Source organism: Oculina patagonica, chromosome 4 (genome assembly GCF_052425735.1).
Source record: "Oculina patagonica isolate OP01 chromosome 4, crgOcupat, whole genome shotgun sequence".
Lineage (NCBI taxonomy): Eukaryota > Metazoa > Cnidaria > Anthozoa > Scleractinia > Oculinidae > Oculina > Oculina patagonica.
Window position 1 is genome coordinate 1,408,328 of NC_135761.1, and position 23,164 is coordinate 1,431,491.

Here is a 23,164-nt window from a genome sequence, read left to right on the forward strand (position 1 = left end):
CATTTAATTACTTCGGCTAAAAGCCCGTGTGTAGGCATATTGATACTGTACATCTTTAAATAGAAATATTTATAAACAATAAGTAAATGAATAATAATATACCCACTATATACAAATGTATGTACAACAAATTGATTTTTACATTAAAATGTCCGTTATAAACACAATAAATAGCATTGCTTGTTGCGTAGTCCTTTAGGTCATTTTTTTTACCCTTTCTCTATTTTATCTCCCATCACAAATTGTACCACCAAGACTAGACAACATTTCCCAATACCCTCGTTTCAATAACAAACAACTAATTTAGACTGGTCTCCGTACATGACCGCTATTCTCAATGTTGGTCATTTCTGGGTCCGGTTTTCAAATTTCGATAAATTTTTTGCTTTCGAGCGATCGCTAGACGATCACATCGAAAACTGCATTAACGAACCTTTTTTTTTTATATTTGTCACACATTTCCCCCCCGCAATGCCATTCTTGGGCAATATGCAGAGTTGCTGCTTTGTTAAGCTGCATGCAATGGGCGCGACAGTCGTTTTTCGTGCGTGGATACACGCGAGGATCAGCGCGTTCTTTGTGCATGGATGGGTGCGTGAGGAACTGAAGATGGCATTCTTTGTTCTGTTGGAAGCGTTAAGGTTTAGTGATGTTCTGTAGATCTGACAGGATTGTGGGACGGTATCGAGCTTCTAACTCCTGCATGAACCCCAGCTGGTCAGCAACTTTGAAATTGAGGATTGGATTTTCCTGCAGTAACGATCAAAAATAAAGATTTCAATTAATGCTTGTTTTTATCAAAAGTGCCGAGAAGAACTATCTTTAACGACGGAAATTGGCTACTAGCTACAAGTGATTATGCCCAGTAGTTTTTTTAGCGTGAACACATCCTCGCAGCTGAACTTGCAGTTAAAAATATTGCCCGCGCGTTCAATTTTGTTTTTAACCGCAACGCAAGCTAGGGAGGCGCGGTAGTCTAACGGTTAGCACGCTGGACTTCGGATCACGCGGTCCGGGTGTCTTTGGGCAAGACACTTACCTTTCATAGTGCGTCTCTTCACCTAGGTGTATAAATGGGTACCGGCGAATTTACTGCTGGGGGTAACCCTGCGATGGACTAACATCCCATCCAGGGGGGGGGGGGAGGGTAGAAATACTCCTAGTCGCTGCATGCAACGGAAACCGGGATAAGCTCCGGCCTGATGGGCCACTAGGTTGTATACAGACTTTACCTTTTATCTGCTTGGTAGCTAAAACTCACCTTTAGGAAGATCAACAGTTGCTGTTGTTGGGTCTTGTGTAAAATGTCTTGTTGTAAATGTCGCAGGATTGCTATACAGAAGTACACCTGGAACAGATGACAGATGGCGATGTTACAATAACATTTTACTGCTAGTTAGGTAAAGAGGGGACACTTAACATACCGGTTTCCTTAACCATGGACTAAGTAAGAGCACTACTGCTTCTTCTGGATGCAATCACTGATATAGTCTATGTTAGGAAACTCTCAGTATTATGGGCAGCATATTCCAAGAAATTTACCGAAACTAACCCACACTGTTAAATTGCGTCAGTTACAGTTGTCGATATATTTAACCAATATGAGAGGAAAAAACGAGGACAGCTTACACAAAATAGAAAAAAAAAAATAATTTCGACTGCACGAGCTATGGTGGAACATTTCCTGCATTTCTCATTTCCAATAACCAGGCTGTTTTATGGCTGTAATATACTGGGCTTTGACTTCTCAACATGCTTTTGCATACAAATTATACCCGAACGAAACAATAACAGATTTTTCTTCGCGTTTAAAGTTAATTTTTAAGGCCAGTGAAAAGCAATATACACCACACCTGATAGTCAATTCCCATAGTAAGACAGGTACAAATGTATAAACAGATCTCCTCCCAGTCCAGATAGTTCCAGAAACATTGTCGTAACCAGTGCTGGCAAATCTAAGGGAAGAAATCAAGAGAAAAACATGTGTATAGTAACCAGCAAAAACATTGCCATGTTAGACAGAGAAGGGACCCAAAACTCGCGCACAACATTCCTCAACAGGTTGATAGATCTACAGATAGGCACACATGCAGTATACACCTCTTCTCATACCTTAGCTTTCCTGTTAGAAAAGCCTTTGCCACTTTGAGCGCGCCCAATTTCTCTGCATACCTCTTTAGCGTGGGTAAGCACTCTTCTAAGTTTTATATTTAGAAAAAGAAATAAAGTTGAAGTTGTTTGAAGTGCTACTCACAACATACTAACCTGTGATGGAGTGTAACCGGACATCCTAAACGCAGAATACACCAGAGGTACTTCAGCCTTAAGGAAAAAACACCGTGCAATGAACAACAGAAAAAACGTGCTCATTAGGCGTAATTCAACGGTTTCAAGGGCCAGATTGAGTGCTGTGTTTTTTCCAGGCTTTCTCTAGTGAAGATACATTTGGATACTCTTTCCAATTGTTAGAGGAACCTGACACCTGCTGAACGGTTACCTGGGTTGGACAAGCATCCACACAGATTGTACTTTGATTTAACAATCAATTAAAAATTAAAATTTAAACGCGAATCCTATGGTTGTCCGATACATTTTTCTTCACACTTTTCCGAATCATCTAACTGGAAAGAGCTACTATAGACGGTATTTCTATACTACGCCACATAAAACATTCAAGGTACAAATACATACCATCAATATCAGCTCCACGTTATGACACGTGCACGAATAGAGTGGGGGAATACCGCTGACTGTAAGAGACACCGGTAAATGCACCTGATGAACAAAGGTAAAGCAATCCATTTCACTCTAGTACTGTAACATCTACTTCATTCAAATTTGTGCACAACAGGACTGAAGTCGAGCAGGTTAATTCACATTTTTCGAACGACACTTGTCTTAAAGATCACAAAAGTCGATTTAAGAGCACTAGAGAAATAAAGAAGTTTGGGAAGAAAACAATGGATTTTGCATGTCATTATAGTCAACTAGAAAAGTTCAGCTTCACTTAGGTGTTTTTCGCGTGAGTAATGGGGCGATGGCGAAAGTGGCTTATTCTAAAGAAGTCCAAAGTCGACACACTAACCCCTTTTGTAACCCATTTTTTGTGCATTCTGGACGGATTGCATAGAAACTATATAGAAGGGATATAAGAAACCTCCAAAATAAAGAGTTCTCTGGATGTGTCATTTTTCCCGCGCGAAATCGAAACATCCTAAATATTACGAGAGAAAATGTGAAGAACCCATTTATGTCACGAAGCTACTATGCGAGTCTGCTTTAGTGTTTTCTTTGTGAACTACACGACTTAGTTTGGTTCCTTACCGAAGCGTGCAGTCTACGAACCCACAGATAACCAGAACTGACGAGACTGGAACATTTGAAGAGGAATTCCCAGGCCAGATCAGGGTCTCCATACATCATGAGAAAAACTGTGGACACAAACCAGTCATGACCGACATAATCACCGCTTACAGTGCCTGGTGTGAAGTCAAGGAATGGTGATGTGTTGTTAGAAATAGAAGAGTAAGTCAGTCCCAATCCTGATTCTAACTTCTATGGTATAAGGGGACTAAGAGTATGTATTTGCCAGTCGCCTTGGTCCCACTATCCACCGGATAAATCATTATTAAGTGAAAAGTGTAGTTTGTTTTGTCAACACTTATCACCTGGATAGCGATGTATCCGGGGATGGCATTATCCACCCTATGAAAAATGGGCCCAGGATTGTCCACCCCCTCCCCCATTCCACTCCAGCATATTTTCAGGGTTTCTGTGGTACCCATATATAGTACTCCTATGTTGAGGGAGGTACTACGAGTGTAAACGTGTCTTGGTCAAGAACACAACACGATAACCCCAGTAAGGCCTCCAACCCGGACCGCTCGATCAGCGTCCATTGCACTAACAAACCGCACCTCACGTGAAAACGTCAGCTAAACCTTAACTCTTTAAAACACCGATCATTCTGGACGATATTAAGTGATAAATTAGCTCTAAACTCTCACTGATAAAATGAATAGCGTTGTAGATGCTACAAGGATACGTAAAGTGACGTCTGTTGCACGCTGTTGTCCCTGAAGAAAGAACTTGCAGTATTTCAGAAGGTAAGTCAAGTCTTCCACACCGTCCGTGGTGGACTGGAGCAACTTCAATTGAACACCATAGCGCACAGCTACTTTAGTACCCAGGTTCTCTATGTCTGATAACTCGACGTTCTTCAGGCTGCTTTCACTCGCTGTGAAAAGTGAAATGGTGAGAAGGAGTCGCACGATGACAGCGGGGAAGAATAACAAATAAGTGCTGAAATCTCTTTTAACGTTATTACCTGAAAAGTCAATCAGGGGGAATATGGCTTCTTCTGGTATATTTGTCAATGCTGTGCAGACCTTTTCAAGTAATAACTTCAACACTGTCAAACAAAGAGAGGATATGTTTAAGTACAGAAGTTGCCTACTTTTTATCTCTTATAACTCGTTGAGTGGGGGTATATACAAACCTTTTCCTTTAGCTTTGGTTTTCCCAGATGTCAGCGACTGGCAAAACGTCTTTCGACAGTCCTGAAGCCAGGCAAAGCTGTATAAAAGGACAGTTTCAAGAGAGCATGACTGAAGTGCGGTAGAAATCATATTAGATTAGATTTTATTAAGTGAGTAGAAGGGGAGTTAAAGAAGTGGTCACAAAACACTTTCCCACAGAACCACCAACGAGTATTTAAAGCAGTTCACTTGCCTATCTGCTGACATTGGTTGACTGCTCTCCAAAAACTCCAACAGAACGTCACCTGTATTTGATAAAGTGATGGTTCTTCAGCACAGCATATAGCCGAGGAACAAACGCCTAATCTCGGTAGATTCGTATAAAGCATAAGAAGTGTTTAACATCCTTTTATACATTGTGCAGGGCAGGCCATGGCTATTATGCGATTACTTTGGTTTGGGTTTTCTGACAGTAATCAGGAAAAAAAACCCGCTCCATTTGCCATTTGTATCTCGCACTTCTTGAACTAGACTGACAACTGGTCACTTGCACACGAGTTAATTTTGCACCGCCCATGATGGGGATGTTAACAGAGTAACCTTATCAACGATTTTTTATCAGTTCACAGCATGTTTGGATTGACGTTTTGGCCTCCAGAGAACATCAGACATGATGCAAAAAGTGTAAGATTCTACCTACCTTCTTCAAATGCTGTCATGGTGGATATTTGTTCAACTGGAAGATAGTCTTTAGGTGGAGGGTAAGAAGAAAACAAAGGACAGGGATATGGGTTATCCAGATCCTAAAACAAGGCAAAAACATTGAATCAGGAAATAAATATATGAACTATAATAGAAGTAGAAGAAGTCTTTTTATACAACATTACCCACAACACAAGGGCAAGATTTACAAGAGTGTAAATAAGTGAAAATCAGGGGTGCGGTGATCAATAAAATCCAAACCAATCCAATTTTTTTTTCTCTTAAAACTTTCAGTTCTAACATGACGAAGAATGTAATTTGGCCGCGGTCACGTAATATCCTTTTTCTTTGCGGCGGAAGAAGTTCTACTAATTATTATGCTGCTAACGTTAGAGAGGTTCCAAGTGATCAAAAATAATAGTCTATATCTCCGCCCAATGAATAGGAACAGATTTTAACCACTTGTTCGCGCGGCCACCTTTTTATTCGTTTAAATACGGTTTGCCACGGACCTTCCATCTCGACATAACGACCACGCAGTAATATTGTACATCACAATTGGGAAGTAAAGATAGTTATCTGAAAGAAGAATATGCAACAGCTAGAAAAAGGCACTCGAGACAACAACAGAACACTTTTTAACACCTCTGTTAAGGTCCGGCCAGGAATGATCCTTTCTGATGCGCCCCCAACAAGATACGTCTTGACCAAGATATGGTTTCTTTCCACAGAGCACATGTCAATGATGTAGTCCTTGCTGAAATTATACACAAGACAAGGAACCTTTAGTTACTAAATTAAAAATTTTTCGAGAAATTGCGCGCGCTATGATTGGTAAGTTCGTCTTCATTTCTAGTTTTTATTAACCGAACTAAGTCGGTCTGTATGGGAGAATCTTGACTGAGGTCGCGAGTACACACCGAACGGAGTAAGTCTGTACTCTTGACCGAGGTCAAGATTCTCCCATACAGACCGACTTAGTGCGTTTAATAAATTGTTATTATAGGAAAAAGAAAAAAAAAAACATATTTAGCTTAATGTAAACGGTTCATACTCGCGGAAATTCTGCTTGCGCAGCACGGCGATGAAATATTTGGACGAGAAAAAGGATCACCGGCAGGTATGTTTTCAATTTCTCTAGCCTCTTTCATTGACTGCTCTTTCGTAAATAATAAAGATGGTAAATTTCAAGCTCGGTGATAAATAATGTAGATGAATTGTTCAGCAATGACACGAGCATGGGACAAAGAAAAAATTTGAGTGCCCGACAGGAATCGAACCCATGGCCTCCCAGATACTGGTTGGGCGCTCTAACTAACTGAGCTACGAGAGACTCGTGGAGAGCTGGGCCATTTTTATTTCATTTACATCCACGAGTCTCTCGTAGCTCAGTTGGTGGGTTCGATTCCCGTTTGGGGACCGCTCTATCGGCAAAAAAATAGGCTCCTTATTGCATAGCCTGACGTTTTAGGACAGCCATCATGCAGAATAGTGTTTTGATGAGTAGTATAATACATGCAATTAATACTTTAGTCTCACCCATTGTCTAATCTGTTGTCCAGTTGAGATTGAAGCAGAAGATCTTGAAAATGATAGCTACACTCCAGAAACAGAAATGTGTCCAGGCATGAACACAAGACACTTAGGACTCTGATGGGAAAAGAGAACGACAGTGAATTTATTGGCACTTTTACACTGGCAACATTTTTGTTGTAGCAAGCATTCCATGATATAGAATCAAACGAATCTTTCTGTAACCTGCACAGGGTTCGTACACTTTTTCAGGCCAAAAATTCAAGGACTTTTCAAGGACTTTCCAGGACCCTTCTTGGAAATTTCAAGGACTTTTTTTTCTTCAAATTTACCCCAAATCAACGATTTCCAGTCTGTTGTGCCGTTGATGTGCTTGCTGAAGAACTAAAAAAATTCGCTTATTTTGGCGGTCTTCTCATTGCCTTGAAGCCTTTTGACGTTCAATGAAAAAATCAAGGACTTTCAAGGACCAAAAACAAATTTCAAGTACTTTCAAGGTCTTGAAATCGAACTCCTGAAATTCAAAGGTTTTCAAGGCTTTTCAAGACGCGTACGAACCCTGCATGCAATTGTGAAAAAATAACAGGTCTGTCGTATTAATGCATAATGACTCCAACCAGGCTCGAAAGCTAAGTGTACGTCTACTTCACTCATGGACATTTTTTGACATCTACAATTTTGGCAAACGCGCCAACAATTCCAGCCTTACATAGTTCAGCTCTTTCACAGAGCGCGAGTAGAAGCAAGGGCTATGGGAGCGATAGTTAATTGTTCCAGCCATTCAGCCATCTGTACCCACCCTACATGTACATCGCGCTCTGTCTGCGTGAATAAATGTCTGTTTTGTTGACTAACCTGAGACCAAAGTGATGCGACTGTTCAAAGTTAAACAGTGAGTGAAACTTCTCTTCTGAGTCAATCATTATGAAGCGATCAACTAAATCCTGTTGAAGGAGAAAGAAAAATAAGGCACCACAACATAAACCTGAATAAACAGTTCGCAGCAGTAAAAAAATCAATAGCTTCTTCCGTTTAAGAGTTTGAAGCGAAAACGTGAAAGATTTTTGTAAGAAAACACTATGAAAACAGAAGTAGGGAACTAAATTTTGACGCAACAAAAATAGTTATAAAATGCTCTATGCTAGTGTGGCGCAGAGAGCTTATCCTTTCCTTGACGTCTTAGATTTTGGCTTAATAGCAGAGGATTTTGGAAATTAGAGAAGCTTGCAAGCGGCAGTTTGGGCGGGAACTACGCGCTTAGTTCGTTTAACCGTTGTGAAAATAGACCGACGTCCCTCTTCGCGTGCACAATTTTCCAAAGGAGACAAAGGTCTCAAATTCGACATGACGAGGTCTCTGCAGCATGAAACGACTAGGAGTATTGCTACTCCTCCTGGAATCGGAGGCAGACCATCAGCATTTTATCAGGTTGTCACAACAACTTAGTGTTACCCACATTTGTTTCTACTCCAGGGTGGGAACAGACACTGTGAGCGTCAAGTATATATCTTACCCAAGGACTCAACAGGACTTGATGCTGGACCTTTCGACCCGAAGTTTAACGCGCAGTCCATTAGGCCACTACCCTTCCCACCTATATACCTTATTATAGGAAATTAACGCTTGTGTAAATTAAGGTATTTGAAATTAACGCGACTTAAATTAACGCGAATCAAATGGAAAATTACTTCCCAATAAAGGAAATTAACGCGAAAGAGGGGAAAACATTTCAAAATGAAGGAAATTAACGCGACTTACACAAAGAAAAACACTTGTTGAGACAACAGGAACAAGTTTATTTCACACTAGGCGTATAATCCGAGACGGAAACAATGTTCGTGATACTAAGCGATGAAATCTGACCGCTTCAAGAGTCCACCCTGATGAAATAATGCTTTTTCCTAGGAGATATAAAGAACGTCTGGACTGTATCGAGAAATTGGGGCCAAAATAATGGAAATTAAGGTCGCGGAAATTAACGCTCCACTTAATTAATGGCGTGGAAATTAACGTTAACAAAAATTAACGGGACTTAAATTAACGCGAGATTTTGAAATTCGCGTTAATTTCATGAAGCGTTATTCTTATTAACTCACCACAATACTGACAGGTGCACAGAAAGCGTCTCTGCTTGTAATGGTCTCCTCTATCTCAGAACTTGACGTGGATGGACGGCACGCGTCAGCAAGAACTTCATACACAGCAGGGAATGCTGACAACACGCTTAAAAGATTGTTTAGAGACTTGAGAAGGAAAAAAACGAGAACAAGATACTATAAGGAAACAAGATGAATTTATGATATTATATATAAATACAATTGTTATCCAACAGTACTCCATGGAGTAAAAATTAGTATGCAAAAGAGTATACATGATAAACACCTGATAAACTTGTTAGTTGTAGTTCCGTTAGTCCTCTTGAGCGCGTGCAACACAAAATACAGTTTAACTTCTGATTTTCGAGAAAGAAAAACGGTGTCTAATAACCTCGTATTAGAAATTTTAGTGTGTTCTCAGGGGTTTCAATAGAAGCCGGCAACCGGCGAATTTCGCCGCCTACTTTCCAAATCATCTCCGCCTACTTTCTAAGACCTTCTAACATAAACTAACATTAAATTTCATTCGAGTTCCTTGAGTTTCTCGAGTCACACAATTTCTCACCTGTTAAATATGAAATATGGAATAAAAAGAAAACGCTTTCTTTGCTGTGTCCATTTTTTTTTTGCCGTGCGGGTCCACATAAATCTGCATAAATCGCTCACACTGCATCCTCCGCATCTTCTGCGCATTTTTGCGCATAAAACTGAAAAATTGCTCCATATAAGCGACAAAGTAGCTCTTTACTATCCTCACAAACAAAAATAACAAGGAGACTGATCATCTTGAAAAAGTTTTTCCTCTCAAAACAGCGACGAAAACCACGCTTTTCGTCCGTGAATAATTTTAAACCCCCAGGCGTTTCATGTGTCTTTTGGCGATGGGCCTGGATACTAGTGCCTGGTTACTAAACTACGAACGCTTTCACGAACACAACGCAAAATCAGGTGAAAAATTTGATGTAAAAACAGTGATGAACGAAGAAATACCTGTCAACGAATGGCAGAAAAAGATCAAAAATGTTAAAGTTGGCAGAAATGATATTTATTCTATAAAGTTCTAAAATTCTGGGTAAGACTGAAGTGTTTCCCGTTTATGTGTTTATAGTACATCCTGCACATCAATCGGAAAGGAATCAACTTTAGCTTTATATTGATTGTTGAAATTTCTTCATAATCCAGCATTTTTTCACAATCAACTGGGCATTTTCCGCCAGGTTTTATTTTTTTTTTTCTCAAAATCATGCTTGAAATTTGGAGGTGCGGCTTATCTACGAGTGCGGCTTATACACGAGTTTTTACGGTATATAATGAAAAATTCCCAAGATTCAGTATTCTATGGGTGACGTAATCCTTTTAAACTTCACCTGAAAAACTAAAAATAGTTGTCACTAATGCTGTTGTTACTTAATCAATAATTAGTACTGAAATGGATGCCAGAATGCAGGAAATGGCATTTCCGGGCCTCTAGATTTAAAAATTTTCTGGGGGGGCATGCCCCCAAACCCCCCCTAGGGGGAGGGGCCTTACGGCCCCTCCTTGTCACAGCCGCCTACTATGAAAGGGTCAGCCGCCTACTTCAAAACTTATTGAAACCCCTGGTTCTATTACCGTGAATTTTAAATCGTCATTTATGTTTTCACTTACCCTACGGGTTCAACAAACCGAAACACGGCAAGATTCGAAAAAATATACAGCGATACCACACACTAAAATTTCCATGAAGAACGCTATCAAATGGTGGTACTATATGTGTTACTGTTATACCTTGTTGTAGGTTCTACTATCTATGCTATCCACGTGTTTGATTCTGGGAGGAGCTGGTTTTCTGTCTTGACCGCTTTCAAACACATTCCAAATATCATGCACCAGTCGCTTGAGGAATCCTGATGGAGTGAACGATATCAAATGAAAATACACGAAGCTGCATGATCTGCTTATACTACTGTAAAACACAACACAGTGTCATGGCTTCATAGAAGACAAGTAGAGGGAAATGCTTCATGAATGGTTTGTTTGAAATATTCGCTCGCCTTCATTAAAATCGGTGAAGTTCTGTGAGAAAGGAGGTTGTCAATGTAAAAACTGGGGCAAAACATTTTCCACGCTTAGATCTTTAGTGGCAAAAGGCCCACAGGGTCAGTAGCTTTGACAATAGCTGAACGCTACACTTCAGCTGGGCCGGGTTGTTCGAAAACCGATTAACACTAACCCAGGATTTAACGTTTATCGAGGGTTCAATTTCTCGTGTATAAAAGTGTTTTCACTGCTTACGTTTTGTGGAGTTTGAGATTAGTCGATGTCAAAAATGGAAGACAGAAAATATAAACAGAAATCCTCACTGAGAAGTAAAAAAACTGAAATCAAAATTCATACTTATCCTGGATTAGCTTATTCGTTCTTTATACAACCCGGCCTGGACGCGTTGAAATCTGAGCACTTACTACACAATACCAATACCACACACTTTATACTTTTTACCTCTGCTTTCCAGTGCAACCATACCAGGAGCAGTGGCAGCAATCTGCGTCACCATCACGCCATATCCAAACTTCTCACACTTGCTAACCTACGAACAAAATTTGCTGCGTATTCGGAATTTCCTTGTATCTGTACACTTTATAAAGCGGTAAACAAGATGAGCAACTAATTAAAAGGCATTATTTCACTTGGGTGTCCATGAAAAACGCGTCAATATTTCTTATAGATGTTTCTTAGGAGGCATAAAAAATGGACGAAATTTCCGACAAAATTACAGGTTATTTTCCATAGTTTGGTTTAAAGCGTTATTTTCGTACTTTTCCGATGATATGTCTTCTTACGTTTTTTGAAAGAGAAAAAGATGAAACTTTTCATCGGTACCTGCAGTTTCTTATTGTATCTCTCATTCATATAAGCCACGCATTCATTTATTTTTCCAGTCTGCTGTAAAAGAAGCAGTCCTTTTGGTGTCCCGGCAAAATTCAGCAGGTTGTCGATCAATGAACTCTCCCACACCAACCTAAAAAAGATTAAATAAAAGCGCGCATTAATAAACTAGCTTATTTTTTTGTAGCGATCGTCCAAGTAAGGGCAGTATTGAGAAGACTAAAGAAAAAGACCAAAGGCTACGATTGACAACATGGGACGCCTTTAGATCCACGTTTACCGCGAACGTTTGAGGTTATTTGTAGACTTTTTCAACGGCAGAGGGCAGGATTAACTTCAGCTTTTCATGGCCTAAAAGTTGCGTTATCCCACGTATGAATGCTTTTGACATACAAACAATCCCTTATCTTTCATGATTGGTGAATTGGAATAACAAATAGGAAGAAATTATATATTTTTCCGCCGACTAAAACACAACGCTATAAGCATCAATGAAATTCAGCGAAGGCCATATTGGAAATATTCTCCAGGGTCTTTTGTTTTGATTTGCTTCAATCTAAATGAAGAAAGTGTCACAACCTCTAACGCCAAACCCCAAACCGTAGTTTGCGGTCAGCAGTAAACATAAATCTTAAGGTCTCTATGAACAGTATATAGATGTTTGGAGACACTTGCTTTACCATAACGTTACCTATTTTCTACTCTTTTCATACTGCGAAAAAAGAACATAAAATAAACCGACAAGACCTTGAGCTGTACTTACAGTTCCTCGTCCTGGATGTAGTCTGGTGGCGTTTCGTCAGAACCCAATTCTGCTTCTTCAGAGGAAGCTGTTTCATGTACCTGGGAAAGCAGCAGTGATTCAAGTGATTATGTGAAACATTACACTCTATTCATTTTAATCAATTATAGCCATTTGATTTGACAATCACGTTATACAAACAATTAGTATATCTGTAGAAGAGGGTGGTATGGTCATTAATGGCGGTCACACTTTCCTATCAAGTCAAAGCCGAAGACGCTTTAAAAGTCAGTGATTCAAAACATGTTTCCGCGTTTTCGACATTAAACAAAGTACACTGAATTGGATTTTTTCTTGTCATGAATAAAGTTCAAAGTGCATGTTGATTGTGGTAAAGCCAACTCAAAAGGGTTGTGTTTTTTTTTTTACAAGTACAAGCGAACACAATAAAGACCAATCAAATGGAAGGAGATACACGTAGGAGCTCTTAAAACAAATAAGTTACAAGACCACCTCCCTAGAACCAACAAAAACTTCTTTGTTCACGTACTCAAAAATGTGAGAATCTTAATCAATCCCAGTTCGTCAAACTGCAACAAACTTGTATTGTCAATTGATAAAAGAATCGAAAGGATAAGGGGACGAATAGTGTAGACAGTCACCTTAATCCAGGCATTGGCCACATGCTGGTGCAATTCATAATGATTCAGCACCATTAGTCCATCACACGTGTTGTAAAGCTGTCGGCATACGAACACAAAGCCAGCGATAACTGCTTTGGACGGCGTTCCTCCTGGAAGCCTGTCAGATAAAGCTTTCTTGGCAAACTGTGCTATCGTGTGAGCAGGGGAAAACCTGAAGATCGGACAAAAAAAAAAAAAATAATAATATGCTACTGTAATTGGGAATTACACAAAATTATTTTTTGCAATTTTGACAGGACGTATCTTGCGTGCAGCGTGTCTTATTTTCTTCCCTGGAAAAGGGACGTGTCTCTCCAGGGGAAGGAAATAAGAGACGGCTGAATTTGAAAAATTTGTTTAACATTTTTCTTGCAAATAAACAACTTCCTATATTTTGCGATTGCAAAAAATAGTCACGAAAACACGAAAATTTCATGTCGCGGAAATTTTATTTAGTTTATTAGGTATTACTGAAGGATTGGTCGGACGTTTGGTAAGGGTGTTGTTAAGAAACGTATGTCAAGACGACGTCTGAACAACTACTACATTCAGTACAACAAAATTCGTTATATGGACCCTGGCAGGATTCCGATTCAAATGACGTGCTACTGCCAGGCAGAACTCAATTCATGCAAACGTTGTTTAAATACATTACGTTATGCTACGTAAACCTGCCGTAACGTTATGTTAGAGCTGTTACAGCTGACCGAAGCCGCTATCAGTTACACTGCTGGGGTTGTCGAAACGTCCGTCATCAGCAACAGTCCTTTCCAGGACAATCCTCACCCGTACGGTCACACTACACGATCTACTTATATTAAAATCATTTATAAAACTATAAATCCTTGCAACGGATCGCAGGGACGCTGTAATACCTGTTTTTATGCCATCTATCCTGAGTTTCTCCATACAGCAGCTGTCTCTGTCCAGTTTCTGTAACAGCCAGTGTGGCTAGAACATCAGCTACCAACAGTAATGTGGTCTCAGCTCCTGCACTGTCACAGCTGTCCACACCCTGATATACAAACAACACAAACATGAATATGACTCAGCAAGAATAGGTCTTATCACAATTTTCGACGCCATCTTGACGAGAAGGCAAAACGGGTAAAAATTACAATGTTTGTAAGGGAATCCGATGACAAAGCCAACCGCGTGCCGTCAATTTCCGGAAAAATATAGTCAAATGTATGGGAAATTAAAACCGCAACTAAACGCTTTCTAGCCCAGCTACATCCTTCAAACTCGGCGAATAAAAACTTTTGCCTAGTATCTTAACTTTACAATTCATAAGTTGTCCAGAATTCAATTTTTGTAAAAGATATTTGCCGTCGGATTTCCATACAAACACTGTAATTTCTACCCGCTTTGCCTACTCGTCAAGATGGCGTCGAAAACCGTGATAATGCTTATTAACACTCTATGAGAAAAAATGGGAGAAAGGGAAGGTGAGAAGGAGTTAGAGAGGGAGGGAGGTCACACGCGCAAACAGCATAGCCGCACGTGAACGCGTCGCTCATCCTTGACTCAAACGTGAGCCTGTTGGCAGGCCTCGAGAGTGAAGAATGAAGGAGGGAAAAGTTTCCTTTCACGTTTAATGGCTACTTACATCAAGCCAAGACTGTACGGGTGACAGAAGACTGGTTGTTATTGCATCCTGTAAAGAAAGAAAAAAATAATAATTCAACACAGGTTCGGTTAGTGAGAGACGATACTGTAAGTGTAACCCGACAAACTGCACAACAAGCTTTAAATCTTGCCATTTCCTAACGCATGTATACACCTTTGGGCTAAAGTCCAACAAACCAGCCACTAGGTTACCCTGTTTTTCACGTGTCATAATATAAACCCGTGTAGTATTTAGTCGGAAGAACAAGTACCAATACAGTACGATACGATATAATACGAAACGATACGATACGATGAACGATACAATACTTCATTTACCCGCGCTACATTTAGGAGCGCAAGTGCTCGTTTAAACCTGTGAGTGAACATAAAATGGCAATAAAAGAGAAAAATATTACAGTTGACGGCGAATTCCGGTCTCTGGGCTGAGCCCGCAATATTTGTCTCTAACTAAGTTGCTATGCAAATGACCGCAAAACCATGTCCTGACAACTCAAGAGTGCTCGTGCACTTTTTGATTGGATACTAAAAATTGAAAAACTTTACAAGTGCTTTCACGAAGGTTTGTCTAAAGCAGCAATTCTCTGACTACATTCTTGTCAATGTACTTACTAACCTTACAGAGACACTCTTTACTTGAGTTAGTACAGGAAGCAATCTTCTTGAGCACATCACAAACCAAGTACCCAGGGTGAAACTGAACTGTTGACATAAAAAAATCGAAAATGTAATATTAAAACTACAGATTTTAGAATCATACACTGAGATACACAACCTGCCAGGCAGTTTTAACATCAAAGGTTGAAAGAATTTAAAGGTGAAAAATGTACATTGGTAAGTATGGAGAAGCCTTAGAGAAACCATTGGCAGACACATGACGGATAAAAATTCCATAATCTTTAATCAAGAATTTCTACTAAAACAAAGTTATCTGGGAGGTTGGTATTGCTAGCAATGTTTGAATGCATGGGGATTGCCAAATCACAATTTAACTTTGAAGTTCATCTTACCATCTAAGACAAGCTTGGCACTTGGGGTAGGCAAAGCTGTTGACATGATCCTAATCAATGCGACAAGTAGGCCGGTAATTGTCACCATTTCTGAAGTAAAAAAAAGAACAATTAAGCCAAGTAAAAAAAAAAATCAATGTTTCTTGCCTCTGCCCGCTTCATATTTTGGGGCCGCCTTCTTTTTTATTATTTGCCATTGGAAAAGTTGGACTAAAAAAAACAGCAGACGTTAGTACAACTGAAAATTTTGTAAGAGGAGGCTTTTTTTCTGCGCTTTAACACGAACTCTGGCCAAGATTTCATTTCAAAATTTCTTTTACTTGGCCTTAATAATCATTCTTACCAACATTAAATTTTAAGTGCCCATCATCAACAAACTATCCTTACTTGAGAGAAGTTGTTTGTCACCACTTACACCTGAAGAAACTGTGCCAAAACTAAAGTACCTGGCAGAATTATTCCATAAGTACGTACAGTGCTGGTATATTTTACCTTCTCTATCTGGTAATAACACAGGAAACAACGCCCTGCCACCGCTGTACAAAAGTACTCTCCCCAAAAGGCACAGAGAGTGAACAAAGTAGATATATTCCAGGTCTTGTGAAGTATAAAACAGCCCATCATTGTCATCATCTACAAACAAACAATGGTACATGCGTTTACTGGTCTGCTGGCCAGAACTGGCAATTAAGAAATTAACTGGATATTGAACGGAAAAAGGTGAGCTATTAGTAGCTTAGTGGTCTAATGGTTAGTGTGCTGGACTGCATATTGAAGGGGGTGGGTTCTAAGCTTGGCCAGGGTCAATGTATTTTGTTCTGGGCAAGACAATTTACCTTCAGATCCCCTCTCCACTCAGGTCTATAAAATATCTTGTGAATAACTGCTGGGGTTAACCCTGTGATTAAGTAGCATTCCATCTAAAGGGAGTAGAAATACTCCTAGTCGCTTCATGCTATAGAAACTGGGATAGGATAAGCTCTAGCAACTACAGGTTAGGTTCAGACTCTGCTTCATAAATTGGAAAATTATCTAAAAAAGATGATTAGAACAATTATTTTTTCAAATAGATTCACCTCTTTGTTCTTCATTAAGTTCCATCATTTCCAAGGACTGCAGGGTTTTACATGTTCTTGAGAAGTCAATACAGTGACTGATAGCATCTGCCAACTGCAATAAAAAAAAAAAAAATAAAAGGAAAGGAAAAAATAAAATGCTCAAATACTGCTCTGTGCAACAATTTCTGTTCCAATAGCACTTCTCTCCTTCGTGAATATGGGCAAACAAAAGCATGTACAGCAACATAATCAAGCAAATGACTAGCACATCAAAACTGCTCTGAAGTCAGTAGAGACAAGTTTTTTTTATTGAACATCAACTAAATTTCTGAAATAATCATTTCAACCAAGTAAAATCATTTTTTTATTTTCAATCAATCAATTCATCAATTAACTATCAATTAATCAATCAGTTAATTGTTTAATAATGATGATCAATATTATAACAGAATGAAAGTATTGATTATTTACATTCACATTCTTTATAACATGTAAAACTGAGTATAACAGCTGGCTAACAAGTCTAAAATCTATCTAATTTAATAAATATTAATTAATAAACAATAATTATACTCTTACCAAAGAAGGATGTTTTTTAAGTTCTTTAATTGCAACTGTTCTACTGTAATTACCATGCTATGGAATAAATAAAATACATCAGTGAGCAGCAAGTTATATGTACAGTTGTACATGCAATAAAATTATTATAATTTTTATTTTTCATTGGATTAGATGGGGATTCATGGTTAGGTACATTACAGGCAGTATCACCATGACACAGTACTGCACAGCTAGCTACGGCGCTCATCCTTCCTGCGACAAGTGTCTTAATGCCATATGGGGTTCCCTGAGCCCTTCATTCCCCTTGTAGTAATTTATCAGAAATGTCAACTTTAACTTCAACTTTAATATTTCAATACAATATCAGTTTTAATATACAGGCTCAGCAGTTGAGGAGGTGTGCTTGTGAAACTTACCATCCACTTTTTAAACCAGGTAGCCCTTGGGTCAACCAGTGCTAGGAAGTGCAGTGGAGTCATGTACTGCAGCTCAGAAGATCCTAGCTGTGGATCACAGCTGGCAGCAAATAGATTAAATGTACTCCCCAGGACTGTCTCTAGAAACCTTAAAGAAACAATAAACACACTGTCATTTAACAAGAACCCTGCTTCATTAAGTGCAGGCCTATCTACAGAAATTACTGTAGATACACAATGTACATGTTAGTCACATTTCTTATGCCACCTTAAAGTTACAGGCCTGGACATGTAGTGAGTGCATATGACAAAATAATAAATCTTATGCATGCAAGATCCAAAGATAAACTTCTAATATAATTTATTATAACACTATAAATTAAAAGGTTTTGTATGTCAGAAATCAAATACACTCAATAAATAATTTTATGCATATACCATTCAGGATATCTAATCCAGAAGGAAGCAACTTCATGTTGAAATTCATTCAGTAGCCTGAACTGTGGAAGTGAAGAAAAGATTTTTTATTTTTATTATTACATTTTTTCTTGTCAGAATGCAAATTACTGTCCAATTATACAGAACTTTAAGGATTTAGTAGTATCCCCACATGATCTTTGTTACAAGACAAAAATATTTCAAACTGCAAATTATTCACTTTGATCTGAAATTTGCTCGGCATTATCTGTAATTAAACCCACAGACATTCATGATAATAACACTAACCCTTTTCAGCAGTCGTTGGTTGTTTCTTGTTGATACATCCAGGCCATTTTCAATGTTTACCCAGTGAGGATTAGCATCACTGAAGTATGAGGCAAGGTGCTCAGCTAAAAATTGGAAACAGTGAAATGACATGAACGGTTTTTCAGTTCTGATTGGCTGGCTTCGTTATTTTCTTGTTTCTGATTGGTCCACGGCAGCGGGCTAAAATATATTTTAGCCCGTTGAATTCTCCATTTTAGCCCGCATATACATGATGTACCTGCTCGCCATTGAATGCATGCATATATCTCACCTAGACATGTGTAGATCTCCTTGGTTACATGAGCAGAAGAAGCCATAAACATTCTGGCATGAAACTTGAGACTTTTTTCCTACAGAAAGAATATGCCACAAAAATATTGATATAAATAATTATTATTAAGTAAAAAGATGTATATTAATTTTAATTAATTAATTACATGTAATAAACAATATATCTTTTGGTATTTAATACCATTATTAGTGGACGTTTTTCTTAGCTACAGCTCTGCTTTCTGATGGTGTGACAGAGAAGGGCAACAGTAACATCCCCCCACATGAAATCCAAAACTTTCTCTGCCAATGCCACAATATTTATAATTTTTATTTGTAATTGATTGTACTGACAAATAATTAGCGGCATTAGAGAAGACTTCTTTTTTGTAAAGGCCAGTCATGTGATTGTGTTACTTTATCTAGACATATACATGTAACACTATAAACAAAGTACCATAATTGTAAACATGAATGTTAGTCAGAATGTTTCAACATACTGCAAGCTGTTCATCATCATCAGCAAGCGCTGCTAACAATCCTTTTCTTATTCCATCTGAGTTCTTACTGGTCAGTTCATCTGACAGCGGAAACTGGTACAGTGTATTAAGAGCATTTATCCGCACCTGAAGCAACAAAAGGACACAAAAAATAATTTTTAATTTGCTATCAATTAATAAAATAAAAGAATATTTGGCACACTTTCATGATTTCATTAAAGACCTGGCGGCTTCCCGCGTTTGACCTAATGGTCAGTGAGTTAGACTCTAGGTAGAGATCAGGTCCTAGTTTAAACCCGGATAGAATCTTTGTGCTGTGTTCTTGCACAAGCACAACACTAATTATATTGTCAGAAAAAACGGGAGTGGCAGCTGTCGCTACTCAGGATTATAAACAAGTAAAAATCAATTAGGGAAAACTTGTTAAAATATACTGAGGGGAAGGGAGGGGGTTTAGAAGTGGCATGACATCTAGAGGGTAGATGTAAATGCAGGGCTGTTATTAAATAAGGGCTATAACCCGTAACACCTTTTAAGGCTGAGTACACTTGATGGTCCCAGGGGGGGAGGACTTCCATTTGAAAGGAGCGGGGATGCTCGTCAGAAATTTTAAAAAGAACCACTAAAAGAGACCAATCTGGGCGTGGCTAAAGCTATTTTATACCCCTAAAAGATACCAAAATTCCTTAAAGGAGAATTTATATTTGAATATTTCTTGGTATGCAACCCTAAACGAGACCCTGACGGCTAAAAATATTGGTGTTTTGCCCGGAACACCCTAAGCGAGACGACGAGCATCCCCATCCCTTTCATATGGGATTCATGGGATTTTCCCACTCCCCCCCCCCCCAGGTTGATGGTACAGGTGAAGATGTCCATTGGCATTATGTTACACAGTTTGTATACAGAGTGAAATGCTATGGGTGACTTTAATGTAAAAGCTGCTTAAAACTTCAATGACAGCCCTGAAATGTAAACAATGTGTACAAGCATTTTTCCTTGTAATAGACTGTGCAATGGTTGCAAATATGGTATCAGCTAAACATTTTTTAAAACCGACATTTTTTGAAAGTCAACAGAATTTTTGATACATGCATTTCACTTATAAGCCAAAATAACTCCTGGCCTTCCAAAATATATCCCGGATGGAAAAATTGGAAGAGGCAGGTGCCCTGTTTAAAGAATATTAACAGACTGATTGGTTCTCTCAGATTGAACTTACATGTAGTGGTTTAACTGGATCCAGGTTTTCTGCAATCTCACTGAACTTCTCTGGTGACATGTTGAACATGTAGCCAGTCTAGAGTGATACACAGATATTATTTTGTCATTAACAAGATCACAATGATCATTACAAGCCATGGAGACCAACTTAAAACTGATAAATCAGGATATCAAGGGAACCATTGAACAGTGTCTAGAAAAATTTATGTACTCTACAGAAAATTCCAGCCACCTACAAGTACAAAATACAAAAGTACAAAGTAGACGTGCAAAACTGTTTACATCAGGGAACCCAGACCAGCAGTGCTTGGAATTAACACATGAAGGCCTTGGATTAATGCCCTGGGTTTTAATTTTGTAGAATTTTGCTTTTCCAAATGTTCTTGTCAAATTTTGGAGGAAATAGTTATAAGAGGGTAGTATGAATTGTACCTGTCCAAAAGAGGAAGACATAGAAGAATCCTCGTCACTTGAATCCAGTGATAATCTGAATGGCTGCAGCCTGCCTCTGTTTTCTGTGAGTTCATAGTCAGATGTACGAAGACGAGGATTTTGGGAGAAACTTTGGATCTAAATAATAATATTATTAAATAATTATACATGTATACTGTGTACAGTGTAATACTAAGTTACCGGTATCTATATCGACAGGTACCACAATTAAATGATCAGAAGTCTTTTTAAAATAATTTACTATTAAAAGTTATCTACATGTGTGACTTCGGAAATACAATTTCTTGCATAAAATGGATAAGTGCATTGGGTCATTAGTCAACCAGCACTGGTCTGTAGTGCAACCTTAAACTTAAAATTATCCTCAGTGATGTCAATTAGGCATAGCAATATAATTTGGAACCAAATTTTATGGTAAAAAAACCTTCATTATAAAGGCCGCTTCCATTTTTTCTTCATAATCATTATTTTTACCTTATCAGGATTGATTTTTTAAAAATTATATAATTTATACCAGTGCATTTACAGCATCCTTTGTATCTGCCAAAATTGACTGCTGAAGGTTAACAAACCTGCAAAAGATGAATTAAATTTAGCTTGGTTTAGTACAGCAGTTGTCATTAGTTTTGACATCATTCAAAGGAGTTTTTAACTATTGGTTTGCTCCTGGAGATAAATGCATCAAAGATTGTACATTTGTACACAAAAATCTGTCTTTCTTTAACTCACTCAGGTGAAGCTACAATCTCCTCAGTTATCGCTGACATTGAGTTGTTCCTGTCTCCCTCCCTTCCAGTCAGTCGCTCCAGCTTCTTGTCAATCAGCGGTGTAAGAGTAGTGTCAATACGACTCCTGAGCTGACGCACAAAGTCATATCTGGTAAAAAAGTGTGAAGATTTTATCAAAAACAAATAAAGGATCCTCCAGCTTATTAATTTATATCACCTACATCAAACTTACATGTAGCTTGATACTCGGTGGGTTACACACAATGAGAAGTGAAACACTCCAGCTCACTACACCCTTCTTTAAAGCTTATTTCCAGTCCACATTTTAAGTGTCGGGGTTTGTTTTCATTTTTATTTGAAGTCATTGATATGCTACACTTCGGTAATAGCGTACATGATGTTTTTTATTAAGCATTACGCATCATGCCTTCTTTTAATGAGGGTCTATTACACTGTATACTCTGGTGGTCTGGCGGTTTTAGCCGATTTTGAGTGTCGGTCTGCGGGTACATTCTTTTTTATCTTGCGGTCTATGGTCAAGAACTTTATGGCGGTCTAGGTTTCAGGGAAAAATAAAAGAAATTGTTAGTCCATGTAGAAAAAAATGGCAGTCTGCAGACTGAACGACCCTCTATAATAGCCCCTCTTTAATCAGGGAAAGTTGATCCACCTTCACTTTGTCTCTTCCTCTTTTTAAGCAACCTCTAGATCCACTAAGTTGTGCTTAATCTTACGCCAAAGATCTTTGGCATAGCATAGATGCTTTCCAGTATGGGTTTTACAGAGCAAATTCAATTTTTTATTCTGTAATTTCAGGCAAAGGGCTAAAATTTGAGACATTTTAAAATGTTACCATTTGGATTAAGAGAAAATGGTTGACAATGGCAGTTAGTTATGTGGGGATATTGTTGCAGCCAATCTTCAACCATAAGATTAATTTAACAAACTTAAAATTTATAAAAGTTAAAATTACAGGCCTAAAAGTAAAAGCTTAGCTAGTGCCGCTTTACTAAAATATGTAGTAGACTGTAATGAGTCTCTTTCTTCGCTGTAACCAGACACAAACACATTTCGGAAAAAAGAGGCTCTCTACGGTCTACTACACGTACTAAAAGTTTATGGGGAACTCGATGCAACGAAAACAACAGCCTTATTTATATTACAGACCTGTGAAAATTTTCGTCTGTTGCCTCCAAGTGTGTCAAAATGTCTTCTGCCGCCGATACCGACCCAGCTTCCTTTATGGCAGGCTCTAAACTTAAAATGAGCTGGTTTAAACTCGCAAAAAAATTATCATGATTGTCTGAATCCTTCCTTTCCATGTTTACAGCTCCGTCGCCAGCAGTTATATTTATGTTACCTCGCCGCCATTTTGGTTGATAGGGAAGACATTCATTTCCAGACTCCTATCGGCCAACACACAGGCAGCGAGTCTCTGCCGCGTGACGTAAGCGTCCCGGTATGCG

General features: G+C 38.7%; 1 protein-coding gene across 1 annotated transcript; it reads right to left on the reverse strand.

Annotated features, from left to right (window-relative positions):
* Window positions 1-468: 468 nt before the first annotated feature.
* Window positions 469-23,102, reverse strand: LOC144649048 (protein broad-minded-like). The gene is made up of 37 exons (XM_078508510.1): window positions 22,866-23,102; window positions 21,700-21,846; window positions 21,485-21,542; window positions 20,950-21,087; window positions 20,516-20,593; window positions 19,294-19,419; window positions 18,795-18,873; window positions 18,503-18,606; window positions 18,215-18,276; window positions 17,777-17,924; window positions 17,379-17,435; window positions 16,818-16,911; window positions 16,234-16,374; window positions 15,742-15,831; window positions 15,348-15,433; window positions 14,712-14,759; window positions 13,978-14,117; window positions 13,082-13,274; window positions 12,441-12,520; window positions 11,672-11,810; window positions 11,291-11,378; window positions 10,577-10,695; window positions 8,810-8,956; window positions 7,569-7,657; window positions 6,720-6,830; window positions 5,826-5,937; window positions 5,179-5,281; window positions 4,732-4,783; window positions 4,499-4,575; window positions 4,328-4,411; window positions 4,046-4,237; window positions 3,325-3,479; window positions 2,692-2,775; window positions 2,266-2,322; window positions 1,854-1,955; window positions 1,262-1,348; window positions 469-750 (listed from the first exon to the last, which is right to left on the reverse strand). Exons 1-37 carry the CDS (start codon window positions 23,018-23,020, stop codon window positions 637-639), a joined length of 3,936 nt encoding a protein of 1,311 aa, XP_078364636.1. The 5' UTR covers window positions 23,021-23,102; the 3' UTR covers window positions 469-636.
* Between the last annotated feature and the right edge of the window lie 62 nt (window positions 23,103-23,164).

What these genes read in the sequence shown, in the direction of transcription:
- LOC144649048 (XM_078508510.1), bottom strand. Translation starts at nt 23,020, where the DNA reads ATGGAAAGGAAGGATTCAGACAATCATGATAATTTTTTTGCGAGTTTA. An exon ending in GATACAATAAGAAACTGCAG is followed by an intron (nt 11,379 to 11,671) that starts GTACCGATGAAA and finishes TTTTGTTCGTAG; the next exon opens with GTTAGCAAGTGTGAGAAGTT. An exon ending in TTCGTAGACTGCACGCTTCG is followed by an intron (nt 2,776 to 3,324) that starts GTAAGGAACCAA and finishes TTTGTTCATCAG; the next exon opens with GTGCATTTACCGGTGTCTCT.